We start from the raw sequence: 18,303 nt of genomic DNA, 5'->3' as shown, positions 1-18,303 counted from the left end.
TCTGTGAAGAAGTCAATTGAATTTAAGGGGATGACATTACCGGTCTCTGCTTCCTTTTACAATTCTGTCACAGTGTTGAGGGCAATCATGTACGTTTCATTTCCTGTTTTTCTATCAGATTACCATGTTTATGTTAGACTGCTGCCCTGAAATATGACTGTTAACAAGCTACACTGAGAGAATAAAAGACACCAGAGCAGGAGAGGAACATAATTGCTCTTTGAATTCATATTGTAGAACAATGCCACCCTTATACCACAATATGATATTTAAACTTACATTTGAATACATATAGTTTGAGTTCATGGTTTATTTCCTGAACTAAACATTGTCTAAATGAAGAATAGTAATTATTACAACTACACTGCAAAAACTCAAATCTTATCGAGTGAAATTGACTCATTTTTAGTCTAAATGTCTTATCCTGCTTGATTTAAGATAAATTTACTCAACAAGTAAAATTTGAGCAAGATAGAGGGACTTGTTTCAAGACGATGCATCTTAAATATCTTGTTAAGTCAACCAATCTTAAAATGATCTTGTTTTGAGATGAAATTTAGAAGAAACAAGGTTTATTTCACTTTTCATACATTTTCAATCTGAGATCTTATTTGTAGAAGACGGATATTCTTGATTTAAGACAAACCCTTTACTTGATTTAAGTAAATGCATTTTATTGTAGAATCTATCAGAAAACAGCTCCATTGATAAAAGATGGAGAGAAAGAAAGAAAAGTTGTTGTTTTTAAGGATGGGTTACAGTTTTCAGGCACTGTTTCTTCTAAATCAGATAAAAATATACATCGTCAAACTACATGCACACAATGAAACACCTACTTTAGAGCATAGCTGGCTAACCTTAAAAAACAACATGACTGAATATTAGTATATCCAGCTCACTATGAGAAGAAATTATATCTCAAAATACTCAAATTAAACTTTGTAATCTTATTTCAAGTACAACCCTGTCTTAAACCTAGAGAAGTGCCGCTATAATACAACTCAAATTAAGGTGAATATATCTCAAATGAAGAAGTTGACATGAAATTTATTAGTGAAAAATCGTATTTTGAGTGAAAAAATACTGATTGTTAGCATTCCTGTCTTATTCTGAGACACTAAGCTTTAAAAACTGGTAAAATATTAATTAAATAAGTTTTCCCTGCTAATTTTAAGATCACAGTTTTCTAAATATTACATCATATTTTTAGAAATCTCACCAAGAAAATTTTCACTCTATTTATTTGCAGATTTATTTTCCTAATTTGAAGTTTTCAGTTGAATTCTCTTGTTTTTGGAGGGTCATGTTCTCCACTGTGAGCTCCCCTCTCTCTCTCGGTCTGTCGGTCTGATGGTCTGAACACACAGGATCCAGATGAGCGCGGAAACCAGAGGAAGGAAACCACAACACTGACACCTAATCCAGGCTATCAACACAGCTTCAGGAGAACCCAGAGAAGGTAATCTGTTCAGTAACTTCACTAAAAGTCTGAATTAAAGGAGCTTTGTTTGTTTCTGACATGAAGACATTCACACTCAACCAACGAAGGCTACTTAGCTAACATGTTAGCTTCTCTCTGTTTACTACAGTCAGCTAACCTGGCTGTGCTGCTGTGTGTTAATGCTACACACACACTCCTGTATGTTAATATACTTTAATCTGATTTATTTATGTTTCACTTTCTCTCCACCTCGGTGTTTAATGTGTTACTGTGATGCTAATGTTGTTAGCAAACACTCATACAAACATGACTGAGGCCTACAGCTAACTGCTGCGTTACCAGGCTCACAGGAACACAGTTTGACTTCTAACTAAATCATAGTTCTCTTTTTGACATCTGGACTTCTACATAATGTCTGCTGTCGTGTCTGTATGTGATGAAGTTTGATGTAATCTGCTGCTGTCGTTCACAGCTAACATTAGCCTCATTAGCAAGCTCGAGCTCCTCTGGCCTTAGAGCTCAACACACTGCAGAACCTGAATCTGAGTCAGACTGAAGATCTCACTAGTTTCTCTCACTGAGCAGATTTTAATGTTACAGTGTTTCACTTGTTTTCATTGTTTTGATCCTAAATCACCTCAGTGAGATATTACAGCTTGTTACTGAGATCATTTAGGACCTATTTTGAGTAATACATGCTTGAAACTAGAAAATCAGCTGTTCCAAATCTGTTTGATCAACACTCACAAGTTAAAACTGATTTTTCAAAGTCATGATTTCTTATTTCAAGCATTAAATAAGAAATCATGACATTGACATGATTGTATCTCTTCCCAAAATTAAAGCTGGGGTTGGTGTTCAGATTTAGATCCACTTTTTGTCATACTGGTTAAAAGGATCTTTATGTCCCGTTGGTAATCAATACATAATGTGATCTTAAAAAAGAGCCTCAATCTACAGCCGGAGTAAACCTGGGAAAACACTAGGGATGCACCGATCCGATCCTGGTGTCGGATATCGGCTAGATCGGATATCGGCGACAAGGGGCCGATATATAGTGCCGATCCATTTGGCAGATCTATTCATCTCAGTTCTATGCTTTTCTGTGTTTACAACAGAAGCCAATTCCTCTTATGCACTGCTGAGGTTTACAGTTGAATTCTGATATCTGTTGGTTATGAAGATTTACTCAACAAACTGCAGGTACATATTTATGATCTCGTGAATAATGATACTGTGAGTTTAAAAACGTTTGTTTTATTTTGGGTTTACAAAGTCAGAAAAGCCTGAAGTTGCCAAAACATGATTCTGTCCTCACATTAAGGAATAGAGATTGTTAAAGGTGACATATCATGCAAAATGGACTTCTTAATGGTTCTCTACCTGAAATATGTGTCCCTGTCTACAAACCCCCCGAGAATGAAAAGAATCCATTCTGCCCCTGTTCTGATTTCTCCACCTTTCTGTAAATGTGTGCTGAAACCAGCCGTTTCAGACTTCAGTGTTTTGTCATACGTCACAACCATATCCGGTCTGTAACAGGAAGTCAGAGCTCGGAGCTTGTTCAGCCCATAGACTGTATAAAATACAACTCAACCCCTCCTCTGTTTTTCAGTCCTGCACACATGTGTGCTAACAAGGAGCTTAGGAGGGAGGCATGCTAGTTGTAGGCTGTCTTAATAAACACAAAGGTCGGTTTTACTCCCCACGTCTGCAGATTTGAAGATCTAGTGGATCATTTTTATTTTTCATGGATAAGTGCTAGCGCTAGTTAGCATAGCCACATAGCTACATGTTCGTAGCTGTAGCTGTAGCTGTGTACCAAGACACACGTCAACATGCTGACAAATAAAACAACAAGAAACACTAAATCTGTGACCAATGGTTCAGAAAGGTCCTGCTGCAGGCGCCTCTCCGTCAGGATCAGATTCTGGATCAGATTCAGAGGGTTGAAGTAACGTGATCTCTGAGCAGCCGTGTATATTCAGCCAACATGTAAACATTAGATCAACGTGCTGGACAGCCGAGGCACATCCACTTCCTGAGGGGGCGTGGTCAGAGGGAAAACAGAGTGTTCTGAGGAGGACTGAAGAAGAGGGCTTTTCAGGCAGACCAAAATCTGATTTCAAAGTGTTTTTTTGAGCAATAAACTCAAAAGACATGTTTTGGGGACCTCTTAGACCAATACATATTGATGAAAAAAGCGTGATATGTCACCTTTAAATCAATGCCGGGATCGGATCGGCTAGTATCCGTATCGGCAGATACCAAAGCCCAGGTATCGATATCGGTATCAGGACCTAAAAAGTAGGATCGGTGCATCCCTAGAAAACACCAATCCCTGCCATCAAGAGCCAGATTATGAAACCAATCAAATCCCGTCCTGCCCGCCTTCTGCAAAGCGTACATTTCCCCGGCGTTCACTCCCCGTCCCCTGCCTCTGCTTCCCCTGACTCTACTGACTGCCCCTCTCGCTCCACCTCGGGCCTGTCCCCTCTGACCCGATGAGGTGCTTTGCTCAGGACTGTAGTCCAGATCAGAATCTAAGAAGCTCTCACCACGGGGGCTCTGACAAGTGTCGGCCGTGACCACGCCAACCAACGAAGCAACAATCAATGTTTGAATGAATGAAGACCTTCTCCTCTTGTCTCTCCTCTCTCCCGCTCACACACTCTACACCTCTCCTGATGCCTTCACTGACTGTCAACACTGTAGGAATTAAGAACTTCTACACTGAACAGGTTTAACAAACAGTAGAGCTGTTACAGTATTATATATGTGTTATAACTTTTCTCCTGATATCGTGACACCAGGACAACTGGATAATGCTAGCATGACAGTTGTGAGTGCTAACAATAGCCCAAGCGGCAACATCCGGTCTAACGATGAAGCAGATGGCGAAGTGTTATAAGCTGCAGTTCATCGAGCGTCCACTAGAGGCTGGCTGCAGAAACACAGGAAACCACATACACACCCATTCAAAGAAGACGATCTTTACAGCAGAAATAAACATGGTTAAGAAATGGCTTGGCCCTACGGTGATGTGTGTTGTGTGACGTAGGGACCATCAGAGATTCCCTCATCTGGAATATATCCGACACTGATTAAATTTCTGTACGCACGGCTTCCCCAAACTCTGTGACTCTACCGGTTTTAATGGGATCAGGAATAAACAGGAGCTCACTGTGAGGACAGAGAGGGAGGAGGATTATCTGCTGAGTTGGGAAAAACTTTGTCACTTGAATCCAGCTGTCGGTTGTTGTAGGAGGTTAGCTCTGCCCCCTTTAGCATAACCGGCTTCCCCATTCAATGTCCGCGAGCTCAACCTTGTTTGATGACAACAGACTGCTGTGGCGTGGGAGTCAGGTGGGAGACCTGATTTGTTTTTCCTCTGTCTTTCAGGTTGAACATTCAGACTGCTGCAGCGTACTCTGGACTCTTGAGGAACGGAGGCCTTGTGTTTCGTAGTACAGGATTCCCAGTGGACTGATGGGCAGTGGACTCAGGATCAGCACCTCGCAGTAACTCTGACCTGTGGAAATACACCAAACACCCGAGGGATGTAGTCTCACCTGGTAGAAACATTTCCACTGTGATCAAATCAACGTACTGCCGCTGTCTTAGTCTGCATTGGGGTTCGGTGTGTGGCTGTCATGGTGGACAGGTATGATTAAGCTTGAAGCTAGTATAGCTTCATCATTTCATATAGAATGTTAGCATTTGGCTAGCCACGAATGGTCAAGGATCTTGCTTGTATCCTCCTCTCATCCAACACCCTCTCTGGCCCCTACAAGGGGCGATATCCGATTAAATAGAGGCGCCCCCCCCTCCCCATCCCCCAACCATCTTGTCATTCCTCTTTCATGACATCGTCTATTTCGCCATTTATCCATCTATTTAATATTTAACAATCATCCTGCGTTGTTTATTTTCACTAAGCACGATCCAGCACAGCCTCATTCACCTCTAGTCCAGTATCTCATCATTGTCCCAGTTCAGCAGATCACACCCGGTCCTCAGGAGCCAACAGCCTAACCCCAATCTCAGTCTCGCTGCTGGGCAGTTGTTTTGGTAGTTGTGTTGGTTGAATGGAAACAGCTTAATCGTGGAGAGGCCAGGCTACCACAAACTGATGGACTTTGACAAGCGAGGAGTCGGAGGAGGAGGGGGAGGAGGAGGAGGAGGAGCAGGAGGAGGAGGAGGAGGAGGGGGAGGGGGTGGTGGAGGGAAGGGAGAGACCGAGGAGGGGAAGAGGATGTCTTCAAAGGCGGGAAGTCGATCGGGGCACGGCGGTCGAAGTGGCGGCTCGAACTCCGGGGTCCTGATGGTCGGACCAAACTTCCGGGTCGGGAAGAAGATTGGATGCGGGAACTTTGGCGAGCTACGACTTGGAAAGAACCTGTACACCAACGAATACGTCGCAATCAAACTGGTAAAAAACAATTTCTCTTTATTCACATTTTCTCTTTACTCAGGACAGAAAACAAAGTCAGACTTGAAAGAGATAAAAACACGACTTCTATCTGAAACATGTTCAAGATTCAGATTTGACCTGCTAGAATATGACGCTGTTGTCTAAATATGGAACATATCTCAAGATGCTTTTACAAACAGAGCAGGTCTAGACCACTCTATGTCAAATTATGAACAGAGACCCAACACCAAGACAGGATAAGACTCAGTCTGACCCCACCTTAATCCACCATGAGCATGCACCTCACAGTATTTAGCTAGTTACAACGGCGAGGAAAAACTTCCTTTAACAGGCAGAAACCTCCAGCAGGACCAGACTCATGTTAGACACACATCTGCTGAGACTGAGTTGGAGAGAGGGATAGAGGAGAATAAGAGAGAGAGGGAGCGGTGGTAGTGATGAGACGAGTAGTAGACGCTGTTGCCGCTGGAGTCCAGCACGTCCACAGCTGGAGGACGTCTACAGCAATTGAACTGACGGATAATTCTTCTGTTTAGGAGCCGATTAAGTCCCGGGCGCCACAGCTCCACCTAGAGTATCGATTCTACAAACAGCTGGGATGTTCAGGTGAGAATCTTTTTTTGTGCCATATCTATTCATGCCAATTCCCTCCATTCTCTTTGACTGATATCTTTGACGTGTGAAGAATGAATGTTGCCGTAGACCGCATCATTGAGGACCATTATGTTTGTCCCTGGACCTTCAATCTTACAGTTTTAACATTTTATCATAAACTGGAGGTTGAGCCTTTCATGTTTATCTCAACAAATTAGATTATAATGAAAGAAAGGAATGAAAAGAAAAAAGAATAAAGAGAGAAAGAAGGAATAAAAGAATGACAGAAAGATTCAAATGAAAGGAAAAAGGAATAAAGAGAAAGAAAGAAAGAAAGGAGGGAAAAGAAAAAGGAATAAAGAGAGAAGGATGGAATGAAAAAGAAAGGAATGAAATGAAAAAAGAATAAAGAGAAAGAAAGAAAGAAAGGAATGAAAGGAAAAGGGAAAGAAAGAAGTAAAGAAAGCTAGAAAGGACAGAAAGAAAGAAAGAAAGGAATGAAAGGAAAAGGGAAAGAAAGAAGTAAAGAAAGCTAGAAAGGACAGAAAGAAAGAAAGAGAACGAATGACAGACCCAAAAAAGGAATCTACAGCAGAGATCCAGAGGAACCTATGAGACCAGGGAGCTCAGGGACTCCAGAAAGGTCTATGGTTAGTAACTTTAATGGGACAGGAAGAGTTAAAGTGAGAGACAGGCAGAGAGAGGAGAGAGAGGGAAAGACAGGTAGGCAGTCTGAGCCTATAGCAGCATAACTAAGACCTGGTCCAAAGCAAGCTAGCTCTAAAGAATATCTTCCAAGGACAAACATAAAGTTTGGTAACACTCTGGGATGCTCTTCATCCCTCGTTTTCACACTCTGCTTTCATTCTGAATATTTGTCCGGAGCTGTTACTCGGTGAGTGAAGTCTTGTTTTGGGTAAAACTGACATAAATGATCCATGCCTGTTCTCTCTTCCTTACAGAGGGCGTACCCCAAGTATTTTACTTTGGACCATGTGGTAAATACAATGCGATGGTTCTGGAACTTCTGGGACCCAGCTTAGAAGACCTGTTTGACCTCTGCGACCGGACCTTCTCTCTAAAGACTGTCCTCATGATAGCCATACAACTGGTAAGACCTCAGGGCTTGGTAAACCTGTGCACATGAGACAAAAACCATGCTGTCTGTTTCACAAAGCACACAAACAGATCTGTGTCCGGTCCGTCTCTGATCCGTTCTTCTCGTACAGAAACGACTCGTCTCAGTTCTTTGACACACGTTCTTTAAACCTGAGAACACTTGTTAACTGCTCTCTTTGTTTTCGTCTTCTGTTGTTGTCTTCAGATAACCCGGATGGAGTTTGTTCACACCAGAAGCCTGATTTACCGAGACGTGAAGCCTGAGAACTTCCTGGTGGGCCGACCCGGCTCCAAAAGGCAGCACACGATCCACATCATAGACTTTGGGCTGGCAAAGGAATACATAGACCCTGAGACTAAGAAACACATCCCCTACAGAGAACACAAGAGTCTGACTGGAACTGCTAGATACATGAGCATCAATACACATCTGGGGAAAGGTTAGCTGCACACACCAACAACAACAACAACATCATCATCAACCATAGAAATGAAACCGCTTTAAGAGCTGTGTGTGTGTGACAATAACTGTTCTTTATTTCTTTCAGAGCAAAGCAGACGAGATGACCTTGAAGCTTTAGGCCACATGTTCATGTACTTCCTGCGAGGCAGCTTACCCTGGCAGGGACTCAAGGTAGGAAGACATCTACTATGTACTGGTGTCAATGCCAGCGTCATGTTCAACACGAGTTCAGAGATTTTCTGCAAAAAGATACCATTATACTGAAAAACAAACAAACTCTCTCAGTTCATAGATCTGTTTATTTCCTGTCATGAATACGTTTATTTCTCTTTTCAGGCGGACACGCTGAAAGAACGTTATCAGAAGATAGGTGACACAAAGAGAGACACACCTGTAGAGGTCCTCTGTGAAAACTTCCCAGGTTTGTATGAAAGAACACACCAGTAGAGAAAGACCCTCATGCTGACGGCCAAATTCAACCAGATCCGTCTCTGATCCGTCACAGCACCAGATCTGATAGGTTTCTATTCTAGTCAATGTGTTAACTTCCACTGGATCCGCTCCGTTGCGTTCCAGCTGCGTCTCTGATTTGGCAGGTCGGAGTCCTCCGGATCAGATACAGAAGACTTCTATTTTTGGATGCTGGAGCACGACGCATCAACTCAACAGAGCAGATGGAGCGGGACAGGAAGTCAGGTTTCACCAAAACAAAATGAAAACATCCGGTTAACTTTCAGAATAAAACACTCTGTGTTATCACCAGATCGTATTTCACTTAAAGGTGACATATCATGCAAAATGGACTTTTTAATGGTTCTCTACCTGAAATCTGTGTCCCTGTCTACAATCCCCCCGGGAATGAAAAGAATCCATTCTGCCCCTGTTCTGATTTCTCCACCTTTCTGTAAATGTGTGCTGAAACCAGCCGTTTCAGTTTTCAGTGTTTTTGTTACGTCACAACGCCATCCGGTCTGTAACAGGAAGTCAGAGCTCGGAGCTTGTTCAGCCCATAGACTGTATAAAATACAACTCAACCCCTCCTCCGTTTTTCATTCCCTGCACACACGTGTGCTAACAAGGAGCTTAGGAGGGAGGCATGCTAGTTGTAGGCTGTCTTAATAAACACAAAGGTCGGTTTTACTCCCCACGTCTGCAGATTTGAAGATCTAGTGGATGATTTTTAGTTTTCATGGATAAGTGCTAGTGCTAGTTAGCATAGCCACATAGCTACATGTTAGTAGCTGTGTACCAAGACACACGTCGACATACTGACAAATAAAACAACAAGAAACACTAAATCTGTGACCAATGGTTCAGAAAGGTCCTGCTGCAGGCGCCTCTCTGTCAGGATCAGATTCTGGATCAGATTCAGAGGGTTGAAGTAACGTGATCTCTGAGCAGCCGTGTATATTCAGCCAACATGTAAACATTAGATCAACGTGCTGGACAGCCGAGGCCACACCCACTTCCTGAGGGGGCGTGGTCAGAGAGAAAACAGACTGTTCTGAGGAGGACTGAAGAAGAGGGTTTTTCAGGCAGACCAAAATCTGATTTCAAAGAGTTTTTTTGAGCATAAACTTTAAAGACGTGTTTTGGGGACCTCTTAGACCAATATATGTTGATGAAAAAAGCGGGATATGTCACCTTTAACTACAACAACAAACCAAAGTCATGATGAGCGGAGCCAGGCCTGGAGTCAACAGGTCAGAGGTTTTCAGAGGACCAGAAAGACAACATGGATGAGGAGAGGAGGAGAGGAGGAGAGGAGGAGAGGAGGAGGAGAATCCTTGATTCAGTGATTACCGCGAGGAAAACCTCGGTCACATGACTCCAGCTGTCCGGCGGTCCTGCTCCGGACCGCAGCGGATCAGAGATGGATCTGGTGGTTGTCACTAAAACCAAATGTTGATTCCAGGTGTTGACTGATGTAACCACTGATTTGTTGCCACTGTGTGTTTGTGTTTTTATTTCTATGTAACAGAAGAGATGGCTACCTACCTGCGGTATGTGCGTCGCCTTGACTTCTTCGAGAAGCCGGACTACGACTATCTGAGGAAACTCTTTACAGACCTCTTCGACAGGAACGGATACATCTTTGATTACCAGTACGACTGGACAGGGAAACCACTGGTGAGTGTGGAGTGGGTCTTTTGTGTTTGGTGCACTAAGTGAGCTGTCAAAGATTAAGGTACCTGTGTTTTAAGGGACGGGTGATACATGACCTTATCGAATGTGAAAGCAGTAACTGATGAAGTCAAGCCATGAACTAAAAATCATGTTTTCATAAAGTCAAAGAGACTCTTCTGTGTAAGCTGAGATCTGAAGCCAGGCTGAAACTTACAGAGCTCCTCTGGTGCAAGGTAAAGAAAAGAAAAGACACCTGTAAATCTGTGCCCACAGATTTCAACCAAGAGTTCCGGAGTCTTTTAGCCCCCAGAACTACTTTACCCTGAACTAAAAGGTTCCTGTGCCCCCATTGTTGTCTGCGTTTCGACCGCGGGCTGAAGTCCCGGGTAGATTGTGTAAATCAGGCCAGTGATGTATGGAGGAAAAAACAGTAAATGCACTACACCACCAGACCAGTAGAGGGCAGTAAAACAAAGAGGAATGCCATTCATCACAGATGACACCATAGAAGCAGACGGACAGGCAGGTATCATTATGAGCAACACAACAGTTAGCCTGTTAGCATGAAGAGACTCAGCTGGCGCTGTTTTAGATGGTGCTATATTTCATCACAGATGGATTCACTGAATCAACACGTGAGAGGAGATAAGCGTGAGTAGCAAAGACGTTTCAACGCGGCTTTAAAATCCTTTTGAACTCAAAAAGCCGTGGCAGAGATCGGCCGGTGTTTTGGTTTAAACAGCGACCCTGTTAACTGGAGACTCTCAGCCGGATGCATCCCTCATATACGTCTTTAGACCATCATTAAATATCTGATGAGGATATTTTGAAATCTTAATAAAAACTAAACTAGTTTGCATTCCCAGGAACTCCCTCTGTGTTTCAACAGCTGTGTAAACTCCACAAACACTGACACGTTCAGCTGAAGGTCTCCAGTTTACAGGGTCACTTTTAAAACCGGAACACCGGAAGGAGAGACGCATTCACGGTGGGCTGAGAGAAGACTACTGTTACAAGCTGCTAAATCAAGAGAATCACAGCTTCTTCTTTTGAAAAGTACACACACATACAAAAAAGATAGAACAAATAAAAACTAATGAAAGAAAGAGAAATCAAGAGAATCACAGATGTGTGTGATGTTATTGTGGACGGAGGGAGGAATAGAAACACTGAGGTTAATCTACCAATCAGATACGTTGACCTTTGAAAAGTACTACCCTCCTAGCAGGGGCTTTTCAGGGGGGAGATTAACTTCCCTGGAACTAAATTTAGACCCTGGGTCCACCGGTTGAAACTCATGTAGTTCAGGGGTAAAGTTCCTGCAGTAGAAAAATGCCGTTAGAGCCAAAATCTGTACCCAGGAAATTGCAATCTAAGCCCCCTGATTTGCACGTCTCTTTGTTTTTCCCGACCTAGCACCATGGGGGCTCCTTCCACGTTTCATACACAACAAAATCAGCAAATTCAGCCCAATCCCTGCAAAGCTTTCAGATTTGATGTTTTTAACGTTTTGTTTTCTAGCCCACTCCTATTGGTCCAGTTGCCAGCGAGACTCCTCTTCAAGCAAGCAACAGAGATAAAGCGCTGCAAACCAAAAACCAGGTATGCACACACCTGTAGTGTTAACAGCTCAGGAACTCTGTGTATGTTTTTGTATGTGACTGACGGACACACGTGCTCATCTTGCCACTGTGCATCCAACTCATAGTGCTGCTCCCTCCACACATGTCTCTCTTCTGGGGGGGGCTTCTCTCTGCTTGTACCCCTCAGAGCCTGAACACACTTATGACACCGTTTGCAACATCAATCATTGTAGAAATCCCATCAGAGCACCAACAATAAATGTTTCTCTGCACTTTGCAACATTTAGCAAGTTACAGTGGCAAGGACGAACTTCCTTTAACAGGCAGAAACCTCCAGCAGGACCAGACTCATGTTAGACACACATCTGCTGAGACCGTGTTGGAGAGAGGGATAGAGGGAGATGAAGAGAGAGAGAGATGATAGTGGGGAGACGGATAGTAGTAGTTGCAACAGCTGGAGTCTGGCACGTCCACAGCAGCAGAGATCCAGAGGAAACATGGAAAGAAAGAAAGAAAGAAAGAAAGAAAGAAAGAATAAAAAGGGAAAAAGGAAAGAAAAAAAGAATGAAAGAAGGAAGGAATAAAATAAAGAAGAAAAGAAAGGATGAAAGGAAAAAGTAATAAAGAGAGAAAGAAGGAATGAAAGAATGACAGAAAGATTGGAATTAAATGAAAAAGGTATAAAGAGAGAAATAAAGATAGAATGAAAGGAAAAAGGAATGAAAGAAAGAAAGGAATGAAAAGAAAAAGGAATAAAAAGAGAAAGAAGGAATGAAAGAATGAAAGGAAAAGGGAATGAAATAAGTAAAGAAAGCAAGAAAGGAAAGAAAGAAAGAAAGAAAGAAAGAGAACGAATGACAGACCCAAAAAAGGAATCTACAGTAGAGATCCAGAGGAACCTACGAGACAAGGGAGCTCAGGGACTCCAGAAAGGTCTAAGAAAAGAGAAAAGAGAGGGAGAGGAGTAGAATAAGATTGTGAGAGAAAGGACTGGATAAGAAAAGGAGACATAAAGGACGAAGAAACATGAAAGAAAGAAAGACAGAAAGAAAGAAGGAATAAAAAGGGAAAAAGGGAAAGAAGACAGAAGGAAGGAATAAAATAAAGACAGAAAGGATGAATGACAGACCCCAAAAAAAGGAATCTACAGCAGAGATCCAGAGGAACCTATGAGACAAGGGAGCTCAGGGACTCCAGAAAGGTTTATGAAAAGAGAGAAGAGAGGGAGAGGAGAAGAAAGAAAAAGAGGAGAATAAATGAAAGAGGGAAAGGACGGGATAAGAAAAGGAGACATAAAGGACAAAGAAAGAAAGAAAGAAAGAAAGAAACAAAGAAACAAAGAAACAAAGAAAGAAAGGATGGATGAATAACAGACCCAAAAAAGGAATCTACAGCAGAGATCCAGAGGAACCTACGAGACAAAGGAGCTCAGGGACTCCAGAAAGGTCTAAGAAAAGAGAAAAGAGAGGGAGAGGAGTAGAATAAGATTGTGAAAGAATGACAGAGAGAAAGGACTGGATAAGAAAAGGAGACATAAAGGACGAAGAAACATGAAAGGAAGAAGGAATGAAAGGAAAAAAGGGGAAAGAAGTACAGAAAGAAAGAAAGGAAAAGAAAGGACAGAAAGTAAGGAAAAAGGAAAGAAAGAAAGAAGGAAGGAATAAAATAGAGAAGAAAAGAATGAATGACAGACCCCAAAAAAGGAATCTTCAAGACAAGGGAGCTCAGGGACTCCAGAAAGGTCTAAGAAAAGAGAAAAGTGAGGGAGACGAGAAGAATAAGATTGTGAAGGAATGAAAGAAAGAAAGAAGGAATAAAAAGGGGAAAGAAGTAAAGAAAGCAAGAAAGAAAAGAAAGGACATAAAGTAAGGAAAAAGGAAAGAAGACAGAAGGAAGGAATAAAATAAAGACAGAGAGGATGAATGACAGACCCCAAAAAAGGAATCTACAGCAGAGATCCAGAGGAACCTACGAGACAAGGGAGCTCAGGGACTCCAGAAAGGTCTATGGTTAGTAACTTTAATGGGACAGGAAGAGTTAAAGTGAGAGACAGGCAGAGAGAGGAGAGAGAGGGAAAGACAGGAAGAGTTAAAGTGAAATGATAAACAGACATATCCCTCCCTCCCTCCCTCCCTCAGTGCAGCAGGTTAGCCTAGATGCTCTTTCTTGCATAGCAGGATCAGATCAGTGACTTTTAATCAATGTTTTTTTCATGAGCCTCATGTTGTACCTGCGTTGTTTTTGTGCTGTTTATTCTTTTGTAGAATCTTTGCAGGAGAGTTAAAGGCGTCTGACACGAGTCTGCAGATTGAGCTCATAACGCCTGAGCTGTTAATTAAAGTTTTACAGCATTTCAACCCATTCTGCACAGGAACCAATCATATTCTTTTATCAGTTTCGTGGTTCACTTCATGGTTTTATCACTCACCCCTACTTGTTCCCATGACAAACATATGTTGCTCATCTGTCCTGGTTTAAGAAGTCCCTTAGAGTCAGCTTGTGTGTGGCCCCTGAGGTCTAAGGGACCACCTCCTACCTTTCTGGAGGAAGCTCGTACGAGTGCTGACTCTCCTGTTGCTCCTCCTTCAGATACTGACTCTGTATTCACTGTTTCTTTTCTTTTTTTTACTCTGTCCTCATTCTGTTCCTCCGCCCGCCTCTCCTTCGTTCACTGCTTTTACTTCCTCTCTCACGATCCTCCCCTCGTCATGTCATTCCTCTTCCATCTCACCTTTCTTTATTGTTTCCCTTTTTCCATCACTCCTCCGATCTCCCTCTCCCCTCCTCCTCCTCCTCCCTCCTCCCCCTGTCTCGATTTTGCCTGCGTCCGGCTTTCCTCTCTAGTCTCCAGAGGGAAAAGGCAGCCAGCCCACTCCAGTGACCAATCGAGAGCTGCTGGGCTCCCATCTCACTGCTGATAGGCTGGGCGGGTCTGTCCAGGTACTTATAGGAAGGGTCAGCTCTGCTTCCTGTCTGTCTGCTTACTTCTCTGTCTGGTTCTGCGTGCATGACTCTCTCTGTCTCTGCAGTAGACCTTACCTCAAGTCTGTACCTCAATAAGTCCCCCCACATGGGACTGCTGTGGGGCAGGGTGTTACTAGTTTGGTCTGGGACACTTTATTTATGTCTCAGGTGTGCATGGACTCACTTGGTAGCAGACATGTTGGCATAAGCAGAAGAATGCAGCGTGTGCTCCATGAACCTGTTGGTAGGAAGAGAGCTGGTTGGATGTTCTGAAGGCAGACTAACTTCTTAGATCTTTATTTATAAAGAGCCAAATCACAACAAATGTTATCTGAAGACGCTTTTTCAAACAGAGCAGGTCTAGACCGTACTCTATGTCAGATTATGAACAGAGACCAACACCAAGGCAGGGTAAGACTCTGGACTGGAGTCCAGCACGTCGCTTAACATCTGTGTCCATTAGCTTGTTGTTTGATTTTTCATCGTTATGATTTCAATGTGGCCAAAACACCAGCTGAAAGAAGACTGAGGTCCACAGGTCACTGAGTTTAGATTGTGGACCCCCCCCTCCTCAGTGTTATGGACCGTTACTGTCTCAGTCGTTCGGCTGTGAGGAACACTCAGCAGAGTTTACAGGAAGCATGTTGTTTCCCCCACAGACGTCTCTCTCTCCCTCTCTCATCTCTACCTGCTTCAGTGTGGATGTTAAAGCAGTCTTTCAGTTTGCCTCCTTCCCCACGTGTGATCTCTACCTCCGTCACTTATCTACCTTTCTTCTGTTTGTCCCCAACAGGTGATGAGTTCAACAAACGGGGATCTGAACACAGACGATCCAACTGCAGGACACTCTAACGCACCAATCACAGCAAACGCAGAGGTGGAAGTGGCTGACGATACCAAGTAAGGACGAACGCACGCACAGGCGCACACACACACACACACAGCCTGCACCTCTCACACAGGTGTTGAGAAGCTTGTTATTAATGACAGTCAATCGGTGTGATCTAAAACCCTTTAGTGTGTTTACTCTCGTGACTTCCTCATATCAAATTGCCCTAACCCCTCACTCTTATTGGTCACTGACATGACCGAACACTTTGTAGAAGACAGAAAGTGAAAATCAAACATGCCAACAAAAGGCGTTTTTGGACCGCATGAACTTTACCCCAGAACTACATGCATTTCGACTGGAGGAACCAGGGTCTAAATTTAGTTCAGGGGAAGTTAATCTCCCCCCTGAAAAGCCCCAGCTAGGGGGGTAGTACTTTAATGCTGAACGTATCTGATTGGTAGATTAACCTCAGTGTTTTTATTCCTCCCTCCGTCCACAATAACATCACACACATCTGTGATTCTCTTGATTTCTCTTTCTTTCATTAGTTTTTATTTCTTCTATCTTTTTTGTATGTGTGTGTACTTTTCAAAAGAAGAAGCTGTGATTCTCTTGATTTAGCAGCTTGTAACAGTAGTCTTCTCTCAGCCCAGCGTGAATGCGTCTCTCCTCCCGGTGTTCCGGTTTTAAAAGTGACCCTGTAAACTGGAGACCTTCAGCTGAAAGTGTCAGTGTTTGTGGAGTTTACACAGCTGTTGAAACACAGAGGGAGTTCCTGGGAATGCAAACTAGTTTAGTTTTTATTAAGATTTCAAAATATCCTCATCAGATATTTAATGATGGTCTAAAGACGTTTATGAGGGATGCATCCGGCTGAGAGTCTCCAGTTAACAGGGTCGCTGTTTAAACCAAAACACCGGCCGATCTCTGCGATCACGGCTTTTTGAGTTCAAAAGGATTTTAAAGCCGTGTTGAAACGTCTTTGCTACTCGCGCTTATCTCCTCTCACGTGTTGATTCAGTGAATCCATCTGTGATGAAATATAGCACCATCTAAAACAGCACCAGCTGATTCTCTTCATGCTAACAGGCTAACTGTTGTGTTGCTCATAATGATACCTGCCTGTCCGTCTGCTTCTATGGTAAACGTCACTGGCCTGATTTGCACAATCTACCCGGGACTTCAGCCCGCGGTCGAAACCTAGACAACAAGGGGGCACAGGAACCTTTTAGTTCTGGGGGTTAAAAGACCCTGGAACTTTTGGTCGAAATGCACCTAAGCAGTTTTATATCTAACTATTTAACACACTGTATTTGTATCCTGTATCCTGTATTTGAATGCTGTAATATGAATTGCAAAAATGAAATTTGTTGCAATGCATGTTTTTTCCCCTAGTTCTGTGTTCCTGTGTTGGGGTTAAAGTGTGTTTCCTGTGTTGCAGGTGCTGCTGTTTCTTTAAGAGGAGGAAGAGGAAAGCCATCCAGAGACACAAATGAAAAAGGAGACGTCACAGCGGTCTCCGTTCTCCATCTCAGCTTCCTTCCTTCTCTCTGTCTTAAGCCCTCTATGCCATAGCCCTCCCTCATGTCACTCCTCAGTGCTCAGAACCTACTTTGCCTTGGGGTCAGCTGGACTGGCTGGACCATCGGGCAGCAGAACATGTTTGCTAAGCTGCTTCACTGATTTTCTTTTGCGCCGACCAAGCAGACAAGAGTGGGAATTGTCCCCGATCGGCCTCGGAGCTGTGAGCGTGGACTAACCGTACAAGAGACGGTGTCGCAATCTAATTATGGTCCCAAATGGAACTGGATCAAGAAATCTGAAAACCTGGACTCAGCCTGGCCCTTTCTCTTGATTCTGAGGGACTTTTAATTGGTAGGTTTTTTTCTTCCTGACTGACTGGTTCAGAAGAGTTAGACGTGTATAACAGAAATCAAAGGATACAGGAGGCACTGAGACTGCCGGACTACGCCTGCACACAGATTAGAAACATGTACCGACACTCTTCCTCCAGCTCATCACACAAAGACTCGACTGGATGACCGGCTGCAGCTCTCTCCCTCTCGCACATGGTCTCTGAAGGTTTGTTGGTTTAAAGGAGAACACTGTAAGTAAACAGTACGTCGCTTCGCCGGGTTCCTGCAACGGACCAGGCTTCATGTTATTCTCACACACTTTCACCCTCAGATGAAACCTTACAAACAAAAGAATCAAAAGTTTATAAAGATGTTTATGAGAAGACTTTTTTCCTGTTTTAATTTGTAACTAAAAAAAAGATTGTCTACGATTTGGAACGATGTTTTGTCTCTTTTTGAGTTGTTCAGAAAGTTTGTTTTGTAGTTTCAGGTGTGTTCCTCGATGTTTTTTAATAACATGTATTTTAAAATTTGTTTATTTTTCTTCTTTCTCTGGCTTTGAGGATGGAAAGTCAGATAACTCCATTAAAAAATCTTAATCTTGTCATTCCTGTGATGTGTTTTTATTCCCTGAGAGGAGTGTGTGTTGAGCATGAAGATCCCACCTTAAAGCTCAGGTTGGTAGTCACAGAAAACTAGCATTTCCTCAGGACTCCATCTAAAAATGAAAGGGACACAGCAGACAGGTGTGTGAGGGATATCAGGAGGAGGAGTCCAGCATGTTGTTCTGAGGTGTAAGAAGTCTGGGACACAGAGCGATGAGGAGGAGGAGGAAGACAGGGGAATTAAGGGTAGGAGAGTTCACAGAGCACAGGTTAGGAAACTGTTA

General features: G+C 43.1%; 1 protein-coding gene across 2 annotated transcripts; it reads left to right on the top strand.

Moving 5' to 3' along the window:
- The first annotated feature begins 1,304 nt into the window (after positions 1 to 1,304).
- LOC117826603 (casein kinase I-like) lies at positions 1,305 to 18,021 on the top strand. Of its 2 annotated transcripts, XM_034702783.1 has the most exons (12): positions 1,306 to 1,459; positions 4,844 to 5,873; positions 6,413 to 6,482; positions 7,433 to 7,581; positions 7,795 to 8,029; positions 8,138 to 8,223; positions 8,389 to 8,473; positions 10,037 to 10,182; positions 11,701 to 11,781; positions 14,607 to 14,702; positions 15,520 to 15,626; positions 17,000 to 18,021. In XM_034702783.1, exons 2-12 carry the CDS (start codon positions 5,574 to 5,576, stop codon positions 17,052 to 17,054), a joined length of 1,410 nt encoding a protein of 469 aa, XP_034558674.1. In that variant the 5' UTR covers positions 1,306 to 1,459; positions 4,844 to 5,573; the 3' UTR covers positions 17,055 to 18,021. The 2 variants fall into 2 exon arrangements, with proteins under 2 accessions (XP_034558675.1, XP_034558674.1); XM_034702784.1 differs by lacking the exon at positions 14,607 to 14,702 and having other exon boundaries at positions 1,305 to 1,459; positions 10,034 to 10,182.
- The last annotated feature ends 282 nt before the right edge of the window (positions 18,022 to 18,303 follow it).

The sequence above is a fragment of the Notolabrus celidotus genome, chromosome 15, assembly GCF_009762535.1.
Source record: "Notolabrus celidotus isolate fNotCel1 chromosome 15, fNotCel1.pri, whole genome shotgun sequence".
NCBI classification, from domain to species: domain Eukaryota; kingdom Metazoa; phylum Chordata; class Actinopteri; order Labriformes; family Labridae; genus Notolabrus; species Notolabrus celidotus.
This window is presented reverse-complemented; position numbering and strand designations above follow the sequence as displayed.

Excerpts from the sequence above, each read along its gene's own strand:
- LOC117826603 (XM_034702783.1), top strand. The coding sequence starts at position 5,574 with ATGGACTTTGACAAGCGAGGAGTCGGAGGAGGAGGGGGAGGAGGAGGA. Across the intron at positions 5,874-6,412 it reads AATACGTCGCAATCAAACTG|GAGCCGATTAAGTCCCGGGC; the intron begins GTAAAAAACAAT and ends TCTTCTGTTTAG. Across the intron at positions 15,627-16,999 it reads GAAGTGGCTGACGATACCAA|GTGCTGCTGTTTCTTTAAGA; the intron begins GTAAGGACGAAC and ends CCTGTGTTGCAG.